The sequence below is a fragment of the Miniopterus natalensis genome, chromosome 4 (genome assembly GCF_054644295.1).
Source record: "Miniopterus natalensis isolate mMinNat1 chromosome 4, mMinNat1.hap1, whole genome shotgun sequence".
Taxonomy (NCBI): domain Eukaryota; kingdom Metazoa; phylum Chordata; class Mammalia; order Chiroptera; family Miniopteridae; genus Miniopterus; species Miniopterus natalensis.
The window spans coordinates 36,984,583-36,998,079 of record NC_142084.1 but is presented as its reverse complement, the minus strand read 5'-3'; the positions used below and the strand labels follow the sequence as shown (position 1 = coordinate 36,998,079).

Here is a 13,497-nt window from a genome sequence, read left to right as displayed (position 1 = left end):
TGGACTCCTTCATGGACATACACACCCCATCTTTGGACAAGCACCAAGTTCCCATACAACCCCTTCCCAACAGTATGTTTAGAGTGCGGGCATAAGGAAAACGAGTCTCTAGCTTCTCCTTCTACTAAAGGAAGCCAGACATAGTCTACTTATTTCAGAAAGTGAATTGAAAATGAAAATCTTTATTCCATTGCTGTGTTCTGAACTTGCATAAATTGGTGGTTGCAATCTTAAAACAGAGTTAACCATACTTTGTATTTAATACTAACTGAACACATCTTGCAAGGACCCCCTTTCTTCCTTTGTGTTTGGAATGTCCAAATGAACTAGACACATTGAATGCTTTTAGATGAGAATGTTTCTGAAAGTAAACTACTTCAGGAGATAAATCCTTTATTATGGAAACCTTCTTGTCTGACAGGTATCTTGTATGTAAACATTTTTTTCCTAAAGATTTATTAAAGCTTTTTTTATTTTCTTGGTTGCAGATTCGTTTTAACTTTAACATTTCGTTAAACTCCAAGAGCTTGCAGTGGTAAGATCTGAGCAACCAGTTTTGCCAACGCACTGCTACTCCCGTGGGTGTGCCCTCGGTGGAGGGACCATGATTGACAGGTTTAGCCAAAACTTAAACTCTCATAAATGTGTGTGCTAGATCCTGCAGCGGACAGTCTTCCTTAACCACAGATGGCCTTTCCCTTTCCCGCCCTGACTCACTGTAAAATGACTTACATTTTAGCCTTTTCTGTAACAAAGGAGAAAAATGTATTTTGCTTTTATTTTAGTTGGCCTTTTAAGAAACTTTTTAACTTGACAGGCTAAATTTAGTAGCTTCCTTCTTGAATTTTTAAAGATAGTCTTGCTCCCATTGATTATGTCTCTAGGAAGACACGTTAGCAAAATTAGTAGCCTCTGAAAACTTTGCATCTGTGCCCCATGCACTTTTTCTGTGAATTAGAACGGTGATCATTAATGTGACTTGGAAGGCATGGTTAAAAATGCCAGAGCCATCTTCAGTTTCTGCTAGCTTGCAACACTCACCTCAGAACCATTAGTTGGGAGAGAAATTTCTATATTATATTATTTATCACTCTATCAAATCTCTTGTTATGGGAGATTAGCCTAACCTAAAGAATACAACCCTGGAAATGCTGGGTCCTTCAAATTCCTTGCTTTTATTTTTAAAATTAATGTATAATATCCTATAACATTTGTTTAATTGTTATTCCCCTAAACATCCAGTAACTGCTACTTAAAGAAGATATGCTGCTTACTCTGAGGCTTTGGACAACCCTGGTTACAGCACTACGCCACCCAGTTACTTAGGCAACCAAATCAAAACACAAACAATCTCTGAAACAGCTTTTTATTAAACAGCAAAGCAAAATTGCAACACAGTTTTAAACATTTGTAAGTTAGGTCACAAAAGGGATGCAAAATGTTTTGCAGTATGGTTATATATTCATACAGCTAAAGTCATTCATCGAATTGTACACCAATACAAACATGATTATTCCATGATTAAAAGTAGCCCAAGCCCAAATCTAATAACTATAATCTATAATAATGAATCTCTTTTCCTATTTAACATTTTAACATTACTTCTGATATTAATTTCCTTAGTAAATGGAATCTACAAACTAAATTTTAAAAAATTGTTAAAGACTAAAACTCTGCATACCAAGTAGTTGGGCTTACAGAAAAGTCTGGGAGAAGTAGTGAGATAAAATACTGAGAACATTATCAATTAGTATACATGTAAAACTCTCCCATTTTATTCATGATTCTGTTACTAATACACTCAAAGGATTTTGCAAAAAATTGATCTGCTGGATACTATAAATATACTTTGAGACCAAACTCTTTGTAACTATTCTAGATGTGGTTTACATAGGGTGAGTCAAACTTAATCCACTTTCATACATAGTCCCCAAAAGATCTAATCTGTGCCAGATATAACACAAATCTGGAGTAAAGACATCTGGAGTTGGTTACTTCTGTTTACCAGGTACTTTCTCCATCCTATTTCTATTTTTCCTCAAAATTTTCTGTTTTAAACATACAACCAGAGCTCATCTTTTCAGATACCAAGTTATTTTATATAAAAGGAAGTTTTTTTCAACAACAAATTTTCCCAATTTGATAATTCAGCTTCAAGGAAAACAAAAATCTTCATTTTAATAGCCTGTTTTCAATTGATTAAAGGAAAACCAACAATCCTAAGTCCCAGTATTAAATACAGTCATGCACTGCTTAATGACAGGGATACGTTCTGAGAAAAGTGTCATAGGGGAATTGTATTGAGCACACACCAGAGAGTGCACTTACACAATCTAGATAGTATAGCCCACTACGCACTCCTACACTACATGGTGTACCACCCGTCGTCTCTTCAGTCTGTCACGGACTGAAACGTCATTATGTGGGCACATGGCTGTTTAACAAATAACAAGCCCTAACTTTTGGTTAAGTTTCAACAGTACATTTCAGGTTACTCTCCTAAATGATTAACTACTAAAATTGTTCTTACAAATGTGAAACCAATTTTTTCTTCAGGAGAAGGGAAATGGGGTGGAAGAAGCAAATGGAGAAGAGGCACAAGATGGTAGACAGGGTACATAAAGCTGTGCATTCAGTACATGATTTTGGTCACTTTTTCACAACATGGTGGTTTTCTTGTATCTCCTACTATATAAGAAAAGACAGTGCTAAACCTATAAATCAAAGCAAATTTGATAAAACATTCATTATCAAGTTTCATAAATATATGCATTTCTAATTAAAAAGTCTCTACAATACATTTTCACGTTTTCATAGACTAACATAATACACAAACTCACGGAAGTCTCTGTTATGCTCTTAATTTTGCCTAGATCTGACATTATCTTCATAAATATTCAATGAAGCCACAAACAAAAGTACTATAACTTCTGGAATCTATCCAAGTTTTAAAGAAAAAAAAATCAGCAGCAATCCATAAGACAGAAAGGACATCAATCCCTTACTTTCTTTTGCTTTTTGTGTCAGTTGTTTGAAAAACACTAGAAGCTGACATGAGATTTTCTATATATTGTCCAAGAACTTGATTTTCTGATTTTAGCTTCAGATTTTCTTCCTTAACTGCATCTACTCTTGCAGAGAGATCTACATTAAAAATAAAAAAGCCATTTTCAATAACATGATGGCAGTGATTCCATATTATAAAATGCTTAAGATTCATCCTTAAGAGAGAGAACATAATCCTTAAATTTTCTATTTTAAAATTCAGATTAGATTAGAAGTTAAGGTAAACAAAGCAAACTGAGTGCAAATAGTGAAAATTCCGAAAATGAGATTTCACAGTAGACTAAATGTTATTCTTTGTAAACAGCATTTATGTTGACTAATTCTTAAAATGGTTATTTTTCAAAAATATATATGGAATTTGTTTTTAAAATGTGGATTTGGGTTCATGTCTTACCAACATAAAACCATACTGTCTTCACTAGAAATGTTTTAAGAAAATGGGGTAGGTGAACACAACTGAATTCATGCACTGGATATAGAAAGTCGGTTTCCAAGCAATTGAACATTTTGTATTAACATATCCTCCATTCATTCATTTAACAACTAAGTATTGGGTGCCCTCTAGAGCCAGGTACTCCTGTGCCAGAGGCAACAGTAACAAAAAAGAAAGGTCTCTGCCCTCAGAGCTTACATTTTAATGTGCATTTAGGGGGCTCCAAGTGGGGGTCAAGAGAAAAAGCAAGAAGAGTAAGGGTCACAGGAATCAAAAGAGAAGTTGCCCTTTTATACAGTATAGTCAGGGACAGCTATTTTGACCAAGGAAATTTGACCACAAACTTAAAAGTGGGGGAATGAGCCTAAATAACTGGAAAAGCAGATGGGAACAGCTACTGCTAAGATCCTGAGTAGAAGCATACAGAAAGAACAGCTGGGAGGTGGGGGTGGGAGGGGCAGAGAATCTGAGGTAGAATGTATGAGGCCTTGTGTGTTACATGTGGCTCTAAATGGTAAAAGGGAAGTAATAGACTGCAGAGAGTAACTTGGATTTTATTAACTGTGACATGGGAAGCCACTGGAGTGACATGATCTCACCCTGGTGTCAAAAAACAAAAACAAAAAACTCAACCTCTTAATTTTATTAAAAACCAAAAGATATGTCAGTGTTAGTATTAATTTTATGAAAGGCATTTAGAAAACGAAAAAACTCAGACGAATTCCCTTTTAATCTCTGGGGCTAATATTACTTCTAGTACAAGTGGACTTAGTAACACAACGTTACTTTATTAAAAGGGGCTCTCAGATACTAAAAGGCATTATGTTAGAACTTAAAGAGAGAAGCTTAAGGATACTTACTGAAGCATATCTATTCTTTAAAATCACCAAAGCTACAGGCAGGGGCAGGGGTGGGGTTGGAGGGGGTACTAATGAAATGGACTTGAAACTTTTTAAAACTGTGCACATAACAGAATTTAGCAACACAAAGGCTTACAATTTCAATTATTGATGTTATTCAAGAAAACTACAAAATGCAAGCTAACCTTCAAGTGTGTGTTGGAGTTCCAACACTTGATTAATAAGTCGTGTTTTTTCTTCCAGTTCCACCTGATTTTCAGCATCAACTGCTGTAATAAAAGATCCAAATTTACTATTAACATTAGGTACCATTTGTGTAATGTTAGCACTTAAAGATCTGCAAAATGTTTTATATTTATTATCTAACTTGACTTATACAAGAGCCCTAAAAGTAAAAAGTTCTATCCCCACACTGCAGTAAAGATAAAATGTTTTGCCAATATCTCATAATTTAGGAGCACAAGCTGCCTTAAATCCTTTCCAGAACTAGAAGGAATGTAAATAGCCAAACCCCAAACTCTAAATATTCTTCTCTGTTCTTTCCATTGCTTAATAAAGCAAAAGCATCCACAAAACCAGGAACATACAAAAGGAAAATAAAGAACATACCATCCATGTCAGCATTCATCATCTTGGGTAACAAACTTTTGGACTTTGGGTACAAAATCCTTGGTAACTGGTCTGCAATAAGAAAAAGGAACATAGATACAGAGAGAAATAAAATTTAAGCTTGTTTTTCAAGAGAAACTTATGTGACCCAGTAGGACCCTTTCACATCCTTTACTGTCTCTAAGAATGAACACCCAATGGGTAAGTAAGCAAAGGATATATACAAATAATTTACAAAGAGAAGTAAAGAGAAAATGATGAGTTTCTTGGTTATCAAAGAAATACATAATAAAACACAACTGTACATTTATTAAATTAATTTTTAAAAGATAATGATCAGCCCTGCCAGTGTGGCTCAGTGGTTAGAGTGTTGTCCTGTGCACTGAAGGGGTTGATGGTTCCATTCCCAGTCGGGGCACATCCCCAGGTTTGGGTTCGAACCCCGGTTGCAGCACTTAAGGGAGGAAACCAATCGATGTTTCTCACATAGATGGCTCTTCCTCTCTCTCCCCCTTCCTCTCTCTCTAGAATCACTGGGGGAAGGGGGAGATGATGCTCAATGCTAGCAGTTATGGAAAAACTATTAAAATAATGTCACTGTGCATTAATATACTAAATGTTTCACAGATACTAATTCATCAAATCCAAAGGAGGACACTGCAACTTACAGATGTGGACACTGTAGCAATTACTTGAACCTAGGTTTAACTAAAAAGCCCCCTTTTCCATTATGCAATGGAAAAAACTTTAACCCCAATCTAAGTTTGCCAAACATTTTGCAATTCTTGATGTCAAATTCCTTCGATATTTCTACTAACTAAGCAACTGAAGATAAATTTCAACCCCTTCAAGCTGCATCAGTTGTCAACATGGTTTTTTTGTTTGGGTCTGTTCAAGTTCTGACTTGTTCCGGTTACATAAATCCACAAATTAAGGAATTGTTGGGCCAAACGAGGATCTGAACAGGAGCCATTTCCCCAGAAAACGGCTCTCTCCGCCGAGCTTAACGAGCACAGGCACAGAGCTGTGGGTCCTCGGGGCACAGCCCGTCCTCAGCATCGCTACGTCATAGTACTGGAACCAATACATCGTACAACAAAAGCCCTGCCTCTCCGGAATGTATCCCCTTTCTTGGTTCCCATCGTAACCCCCCAAAACTTGTTCAGAAGGACCCTTGAGAGAAGCCCACGGAGATACTAACCCGGGAGCTGCTTTCAACGCCCGGAAGGGGGTGGCCAGCCCTCCCTGCGCCGCTCGCTTGCCCCCTGCCCGCCTCGGCCTCCGCTCCCCCAGCCCCCGGGCTTGGCAGAGCAGCCGCGGCCAAAGCCACGCGTGCCGGGTCCCCTCGCACCCAAACGCCCCTCCCGCAGCCCCGTTTCAGGGCGGAGGTGCTGGACAGCGGCCTTCGACTCGGGAGCGGCGGGGAGAAGGCGGCAGGATGTCCGCGTCAGGGACCGAGGGCGACCCACCCCAAAGGAACCTCGGAGCCCAACAATGAGAAGGTGAGAAAAAGAGGCTGCGCAGGGGTTCCGCAGGGAGCCGGGTCTCAGCCGCCCACCAGGCGCCCAGGCCCGAGGCCGCTCCCCCGGGCCCCCGCTGCGCCGGGCCCACTCCAGCCCGCCCCGGCCTCTGGGCCCTCGGCGGCACCGAGGCCGCAACTCCAGTCGCCCGGGGCCGGGCCCCCCGCGGCCCTGGACCGCCCTCACCTGCGGCCTGAGGCTCAGGGAGGGACAGGTATCTGAAGGATGCTTCAGGCCCGGACACTTGAAGCAACTGACACCCGCAGCTCCTCCCTCTCCACCCAAAGAGCGTGCGCGGAGCCGGGAGTCCCGCCCCATCCCGCCAATCACCACACAAGAAGGAACACATGCGTATTAGCTGCCCGGCGCCCCAATCGTCTTCTCTCCCCAGCTCCCGGATCCACCTTTTGCCTTAACAAAAGGACATTGGCATCCAATCAGAATTGAGGTAGTTGTGGGCGGGTCCTGGAAGGGCAACAGCCAATGAGAGCACAGAAGAGAAGTTAAACGTGAGAAAGCGGATCCCCGCGCCGCGTCGCTCCGGGCTCGGCGGGAGCCTGAAGCTTGAGGTCACAAATCCAGCCTGGAAAATTCTGGCCGCCGTCAGAGGGAGGCTGGCGGAGAGAAATCCCTGGCGCGAGAGAAATGCAAATGTAAGAAAGGAGCATTTGTGGACATAACAGATAAAGAAAGCCAATGCGGTTCCGTGACCCCTCAATTCTGAAAGCAGACTTTTCCATATATTTTTTTTATTTCTGAAGTGGGAAAGCCCCTAACCGTACCTCTAGTAGATTGTTCCTCTCCGCAACCCCTCCGAATACGTAGTGCACCTGACCACTTAATAATATTTTAGAGTTGAGAAAATACCTTGGTATATCGCGCTTCCTCTCGCCGTGTTGCATGTTGATCCTCACAACCAACCACAGGAAAACTGCAGCTTGAGAGCAAATAAATGTCTCGCTCAGGGTCGTGCACGCCTTGTGACATGCTGTGTGCCAGGCCGATACCATTCATGGACACCTAGCCCTCGGCACGGAGCAGGTCCCGTTTGTTTTCAGTATTTGCTGAGTACGAGGTAGTAATCCGTCCTCTTGACTGTCACGTTCTCCTGGGTGACAGGGCTGAGCCTCAAGACCCCGTTTCTTGGCTTTTTGCTTCGGGTACAGTTTCCCTTAGTCCTTTTAAGGACTCTCTAAAAATATGTGTTTTTAAAGTGTACATTTTGGTAGTGTGAAGTATATTCACATTGTTCTTCAATTACCAGAATTATTTTCCTTTTGCAAAACTGAAACTCTGTACCCATTAAACAAACAGCAGTTCCCCGCTTAGCTCTCCCGCAGCGCCCGGCAACCACCATTCTCTCTATGAAGGCGATATTTAAGGTACTGCGTGTAAGTGGAATCACTTGGTATTTGTCTTTTTGTGACTCATTTATTTCACTTAGCATAACTTATTCAAGTTTCATCCGTGTTGTAGCATGTGTCAGAATTTCCTTCCTTTTTAGGGCTGAATAAGTTTCTATCGTAGTATGTATGTTGTTTATCCATTCATCTGTCAGTGCACACTTGGGTTGCTTTCACCTTTTAAATATTATGAATGCTATGAACATGGTGTATGCAAATATCTCTTTGAGAGCCCACCTCTGATTCTTTCAGGTATATATCCAGAAGAGTAATTACTGGATCATGTGGTAATTATTTTAAAAACGTGGTATTGACACAAGAATAGAGTACCTGTACCTATAAGCTGGTATACAATAAAGGTGTCTTATAAGGGATATGTGTCGGTGAGGTTGTAGGAAAGACCTATTCATTATTGTTGGGAGTGTAAATGGTACAATAACTTTAATTGGCTTTGGAAAAGAAAAAATATGGTAGTTCTAGTTAAATTGGCTATTCAAATAAAAATATGAAATTAAATCCTGATCTCACACTACAAATAAAACTAAATTCCAAGTGAAGTGAATGTAAAATGTGGAAAACAAAACTAAACTTTTAGAAAATAGGTATCTTGAGGACATCACCAAAGGGGAGAATTTGCTAAACCAGCCAAAAGAGTTGCCATTCATTAAGGAAAATATTTTAAACTTACATTATTTTATAAACACAAGAGCTAAAAGGTTTAAAACCCAAAGAGAAGACATTTTTAATCAAGTTAAAAACAAACCACAAGCTGGAAGACTCTGAAAATATAGAGAACTCTGACAATTCAAGATTAAAAAAAAAAATCAAATAACATAAATAGGCAACTGAAAGAAGAGTAAAATGAATGGCCAGGAAGATTTTTATTAATGTTTACCTTTGTGAGCAATCATGGAAATTCATATTAAAAAAAGATAAAAGGGTCGGTTTATTAAGATGCAAAATCCTAATAGTGCTATAAAATAGCATTGAAGCAAAAACTGATAGAACTGAAATAAGAAACTAACCCATGAGTGTGGTTGGAGAGCTCATCACTCCCCTCTCTCTAATTTGTAAACGAGCATACAGAAAACCAGTAAAGATACAGAACGCAGATCCCAAACTTGGCTGCATATTAGAATCACCTGGGAATCTCTTAATAATTTCAAAGAACAGGCTACACCCCAACAGAGCTAAAACCAATCATATTGAAAAACTATGAAATAAAAAAACCAACAACAATGAAACCAAAATGTGGTTCTTTTAAAGGAACAATAAAATTAAGAGCTCTGAGTAGATGTATCTTTGTAAAAAATGAGAGAAAACATCATAAATTACAGATAGCAAGAATGAAAAAGAAGACATCACTATAGATCCTGTAGGCATTAAAAGGCTAATAGAATATTACGAACAACCTTATGCCAATAAATTTGATAATTTAGGTGAAATGGACAAAGCCCTTGAAAGAAAAAAGTACAAAAGCTCACTCAAGAAGAATAGATATGAATAACTAGCTCTATATCTATAAAATGCCATTACTAGGTTAACCTTCCCACAAATACTCCACATCCCAATGAATTCACTGGTAATTTCTTCCAAATGTTTCGAGAAATTATATCAATTCTATACAAACTTCCAGAAAATAAAATAGGAAAGAACACTTTTCAACTCATTTTATGAGAACAGCATTACCCGAATACCAAACAAACAAACAAAAAACATTAAAAGAAATACAATTGAATACAGATACAAACATCCTTAACAAATTATTAGGATACAATTATCAGGATACAATACAATACAACAATTGCTCCTAGACATAATGCCTGGACAATTGTGTTTCTGGCCCCATGAGTTTCACTTCTCTCAATGATTATGGTCTAAAACTGATTCTATGGGGAAGGCTAGGGGGTGGAGCAGATGCAAGGTGGAGGGAATCGATGGGGGTAAAAAAGGGGGACATCTGCAATACTTTCAACAATAAAGATAAATTTTAATATAAATAAAATAAAATAAATCTTATTCTAAAATTCATATAGGAAAGCAAACACTCTAGAATAGCCCAAACAATTTTGTAAAAGAACCACAAAGTTAGAGAACTTATACTACCTTATGTCAAGTCTCATTATAAAGTTAAAGCAATGAAATAAATGGAGTATTGATACAAAAATAGATACATATAAAAATGAAACAATAGAATCTAGGAATGAACTCACACATAATATGATCAATTGATTTTCACAATGGTATCAAGGATTTTTTTTTTTTTTCAACAAATGGTGCTGGAAAAACTGGATATTGTATTGGGGAAAAAATGAACCTCAACACCTACCTTATAGCATTTGCGAAAATGTTAATTCAAAATGGATCATAGACTGAAACATAAAAGCTAAAACTATAAATCTTCTAGAATAAGACAGAGAAGAAAATCTTTGTCCCTTTAGAATTGGCAAAATATGACAAAGGTCTCAAAAAACAATAACTATGACAGAAAAAAATTATTAATTAAATTTTATAAAAATTAAAAAATTCTCTTTGAAAGAAACCATTGGGGAAATGAAAAGATAATCTATGGACTGGGATAATATATACACCATCTAATAAAGGGCTTGAATTAAGACTATCTAAGAACGTTTTCAATTAGTAGTAGGAAAGCATCACAGTAAAATTACAGAACACTAGGCAGCAATAAAAATGGACAACTGCTAATATGAATGAATCTGAACTATGTTATACTGAGTGAAAATAGCCAGACAGGAAATGTACAGACTATATGATTTTATTAATATAAAATTTTAGAGCAAGCAACACTTATCTATTGTCATGGAAGTCAGATCAGTGGTTGCCTGGGGTGGAAGATGAGTGGGGGGTTGACTGTGAAGGGATATGGGGAAACTTTCTGGTGTAATGGAAATGCTCTATAATATGATTGAAGTAGTTACACAGTATATACTATTGTCAAAAGTCATCTCCTATAACTTAAAATGCATGTATTTGATTATATATTAGATTTCTGCAATAAAACTGATGTTTTTAAATTAGAAAAGACTATCCAGGATTTCTTTAGGGTTTGAAATATGCTAGGCATGTTACATGTGTTATTTTACTCGGTCTTCAAATGATCCAATGATCTAGGTATTATCAATCCCATTTTATAGATGAGAAAATCAAGACCCAAAGAATGTCTTGTCTAATATGATATAGCTAGTGATAGGCTGAATTCAAACCTATATTTTTATCTGTAAAATGAGTATCAAAATACCTACTTTATTGAATTGTTATTAGGATTGTTAAACTTAAGTAAAAATAAAGCACTGCAAAGACTTTCCAAATTGAAATGACTTTGGAACCACAGCCCTAAGAAGATGGGTTGGAACTTGCAGCCTCAACCTAACCAACTCCAGTTTCTACTAAAACAAAAATATCAACATTCTTTATAGGACTGAAACAAGACCCAGAGGCTTGTTTAAGAGTCAAAATATCCAGGATCCAATCCACAGTTACTCAGTTTATGAAAAACCATAAAAGTCTCAACTCACATGAAAATAACAATCAATAGATACCAACACTAAAATAGCACAAATGTTGAAATTATCTGGAAAATATTTTGCAGCTATTAAGAAATACTTGAACAAATGATCACGAAAAATCCTGAAACAGAAGTTATAATTGAAAGTATAAGCAACATAATAGAAGCTATAAATAACAACCAAATGGAAATCTTATGTCTGAAAAAGAAAATAATTGAAATTAAAAACTGCCTGCGAAGACTCAATGGCAGGATGGAGATGAAAGCGGGAAGAGCAAACTTGAGGATGCCTCAGTAGAACTCATCCAATCTGAGCAACAGAGAGAAAAATCATTGGGGAACAAACACCCCAAAACCTCGGGAATGAGAGACCACAAAAAAGATCTAGCATTTGTGTCATCAGAGTTCCAGAAAGAAAGGAAAGAGGGTATGGGACTGAGATACAGGGGTGGGCAAACGTACGTTCACAGTTGCGAGTACGTGAAACGTTTTATTCCTTTGAGTTAACAAAGCTATTACCATAATCATAACTTGCATGTCTTTTTCCATATGAACAGCTGTAAATGTCCTTCTGCCCACCCCTGCACATTTGAAGAAATTATGGCTCTCCAAGTTTGGGGAAATACAATTTCACAAGGGGAGGGGGAGATAGGAAATGTCTAAAAGGCGCTGTGGGTGGGGTGTAAAGAAGAAGACTTTTGAGAGACTTTGATCTGGACGCTGAGCACCAGCATCACCAACATCACAAAGAGAACCCCCGATAGTGCGGCACTTTCTGAAGGAAGAAGGTTGCACCACCATCTATGAAATAGTCTTGCCAGGGGGAAAAAACAAAAAAGGAAAAAACCCTGCAACCTGACCCGGTCAAACCCCCAAAGTGGTACCCTTACACAAAACCCAGAGGGCCGAGATATATATTAAATCTACCTCCTGGATAAAATTAGCAAAATCTGGCTATGGAACAAAACAACAAGACGAAAACAACAAAAAACAAAGACCTTTCCTTTAACAAAAAGAAAATAATTTGCATGACCTGGGGGGGGGGGGGAGAATGGAAAGAAAACCTGTAGGTTAAAAGACACTTAAAAACACATACGTCTTTTAAACAGACAAGAATCCTATGGTTTTTGTTCAGTGCATCCTTGGATTATAAAATCCATTTAAAGGATGCAAGAAAATAATTGCTATAAAGTAGAATAGGGATATATTAGCACATTCACCTTTTTAAAACTCCCAAAACCAAACATGTATCTTGCTAGATCATTTAAACTTTAAAGAAAGTCTAAGACAAACTATCTAAGAAAGATAACATACAAAAAGATCATCATAATTAGAGAGCAATAGAACATTGGCAAAATGTTGCAAATTGGATAAAACGGTGTTGCTGATACTTAAGATCTGCCCTTGAAATAACAAAAAAAGAACAGTAAGTGAATATAAAAAGGGAGTTAAAATTATTTTTGGCAAACTAGTCATGAAGGGAGCATTCATTAAACTATATATTTATTTTATACAGCGTTCCATATTTGTATTATATTTTTTCAATAAAAACTGGTTTAAAAATAGGCACTAAAAGCTTTCTGTTTTTGAATTAGGAAAACGTACAAGTTCAAATAGAAACCACTGAAAATGCATAGAAATAAATTATTATGATGAACATTCATGTGATCTTGGAATATGCCTATGTTAATGTCAAACCATCTAAATAAAAGCAGAAATTTAAAATATTTTTCAGAGAGAATGGGAAACTCCAAACTAAAAACTGTTGTTACAAAGCAATGAGTTATGTGAGGAAGAAATGATAATAACAAAATAGGGAACTTCCAGAGCATTTTGATCTTGCAGTCTGCCATGCTCTCATCATGCTTATAAAAACTTTGAACTTGTCTTAATTAGAGGGCTCTAAACATACTGTGGGTATTTTAAAGTGAAATATGCTAAATGGATGCATTTTGATAAACTTTCAAGTGCAACCAGGTGTGTTCCCTGATACTTTAAGCTCATCAATTTGCAAAATGTGTTTCATCTCATTCCTAAATAAGAACTCACATTTTCCTTTTTACTTATTTTTTTCCCTTGA

General features: G+C 37.5%; 1 protein-coding gene across 1 annotated transcript; it reads right to left on the bottom strand.

Moving 5' to 3' along the window:
- Positions 1 to 1,349: 1,349 nt before the first annotated feature.
- Positions 1,350 to 6,753, bottom strand: SCOC (short coiled-coil protein). Its single transcript, XM_087816491.1, has 4 exons — positions 6,675 to 6,753; positions 4,969 to 5,040; positions 4,545 to 4,628; positions 1,350 to 3,144 (listed from the first exon to the last, which is right to left on the bottom strand). The coding sequence occupies exons 2-4, from the start codon at positions 4,988 to 4,990 to the stop codon at positions 3,002 to 3,004; spliced, it is 249 nt and encodes an 82-aa protein (XP_087672617.1). The 5' UTR covers positions 4,991 to 5,040; positions 6,675 to 6,753; the 3' UTR covers positions 1,350 to 3,001.
- Positions 6,754 to 13,497: the final 6,744 nt, after the last annotated feature.

Excerpts from the sequence above, each read along its gene's own strand:
- SCOC (XM_087816491.1), bottom strand. The coding sequence starts at position 4,990 with ATGATGAATGCTGACATGGATG. Across the intron at positions 4,629-4,968 it reads GATGAATGCTGACATGGATG|CAGTTGATGCTGAAAATCAG; the intron begins GTATGTTCTTTA and ends CTTTTATTACAG. Across the intron at positions 3,145-4,544 it reads ACTCCAACACACACTTGAAG|ATCTCTCTGCAAGAGTAGAT; the intron begins GTTAGCTTGCAT and ends TTTTTAATGTAG.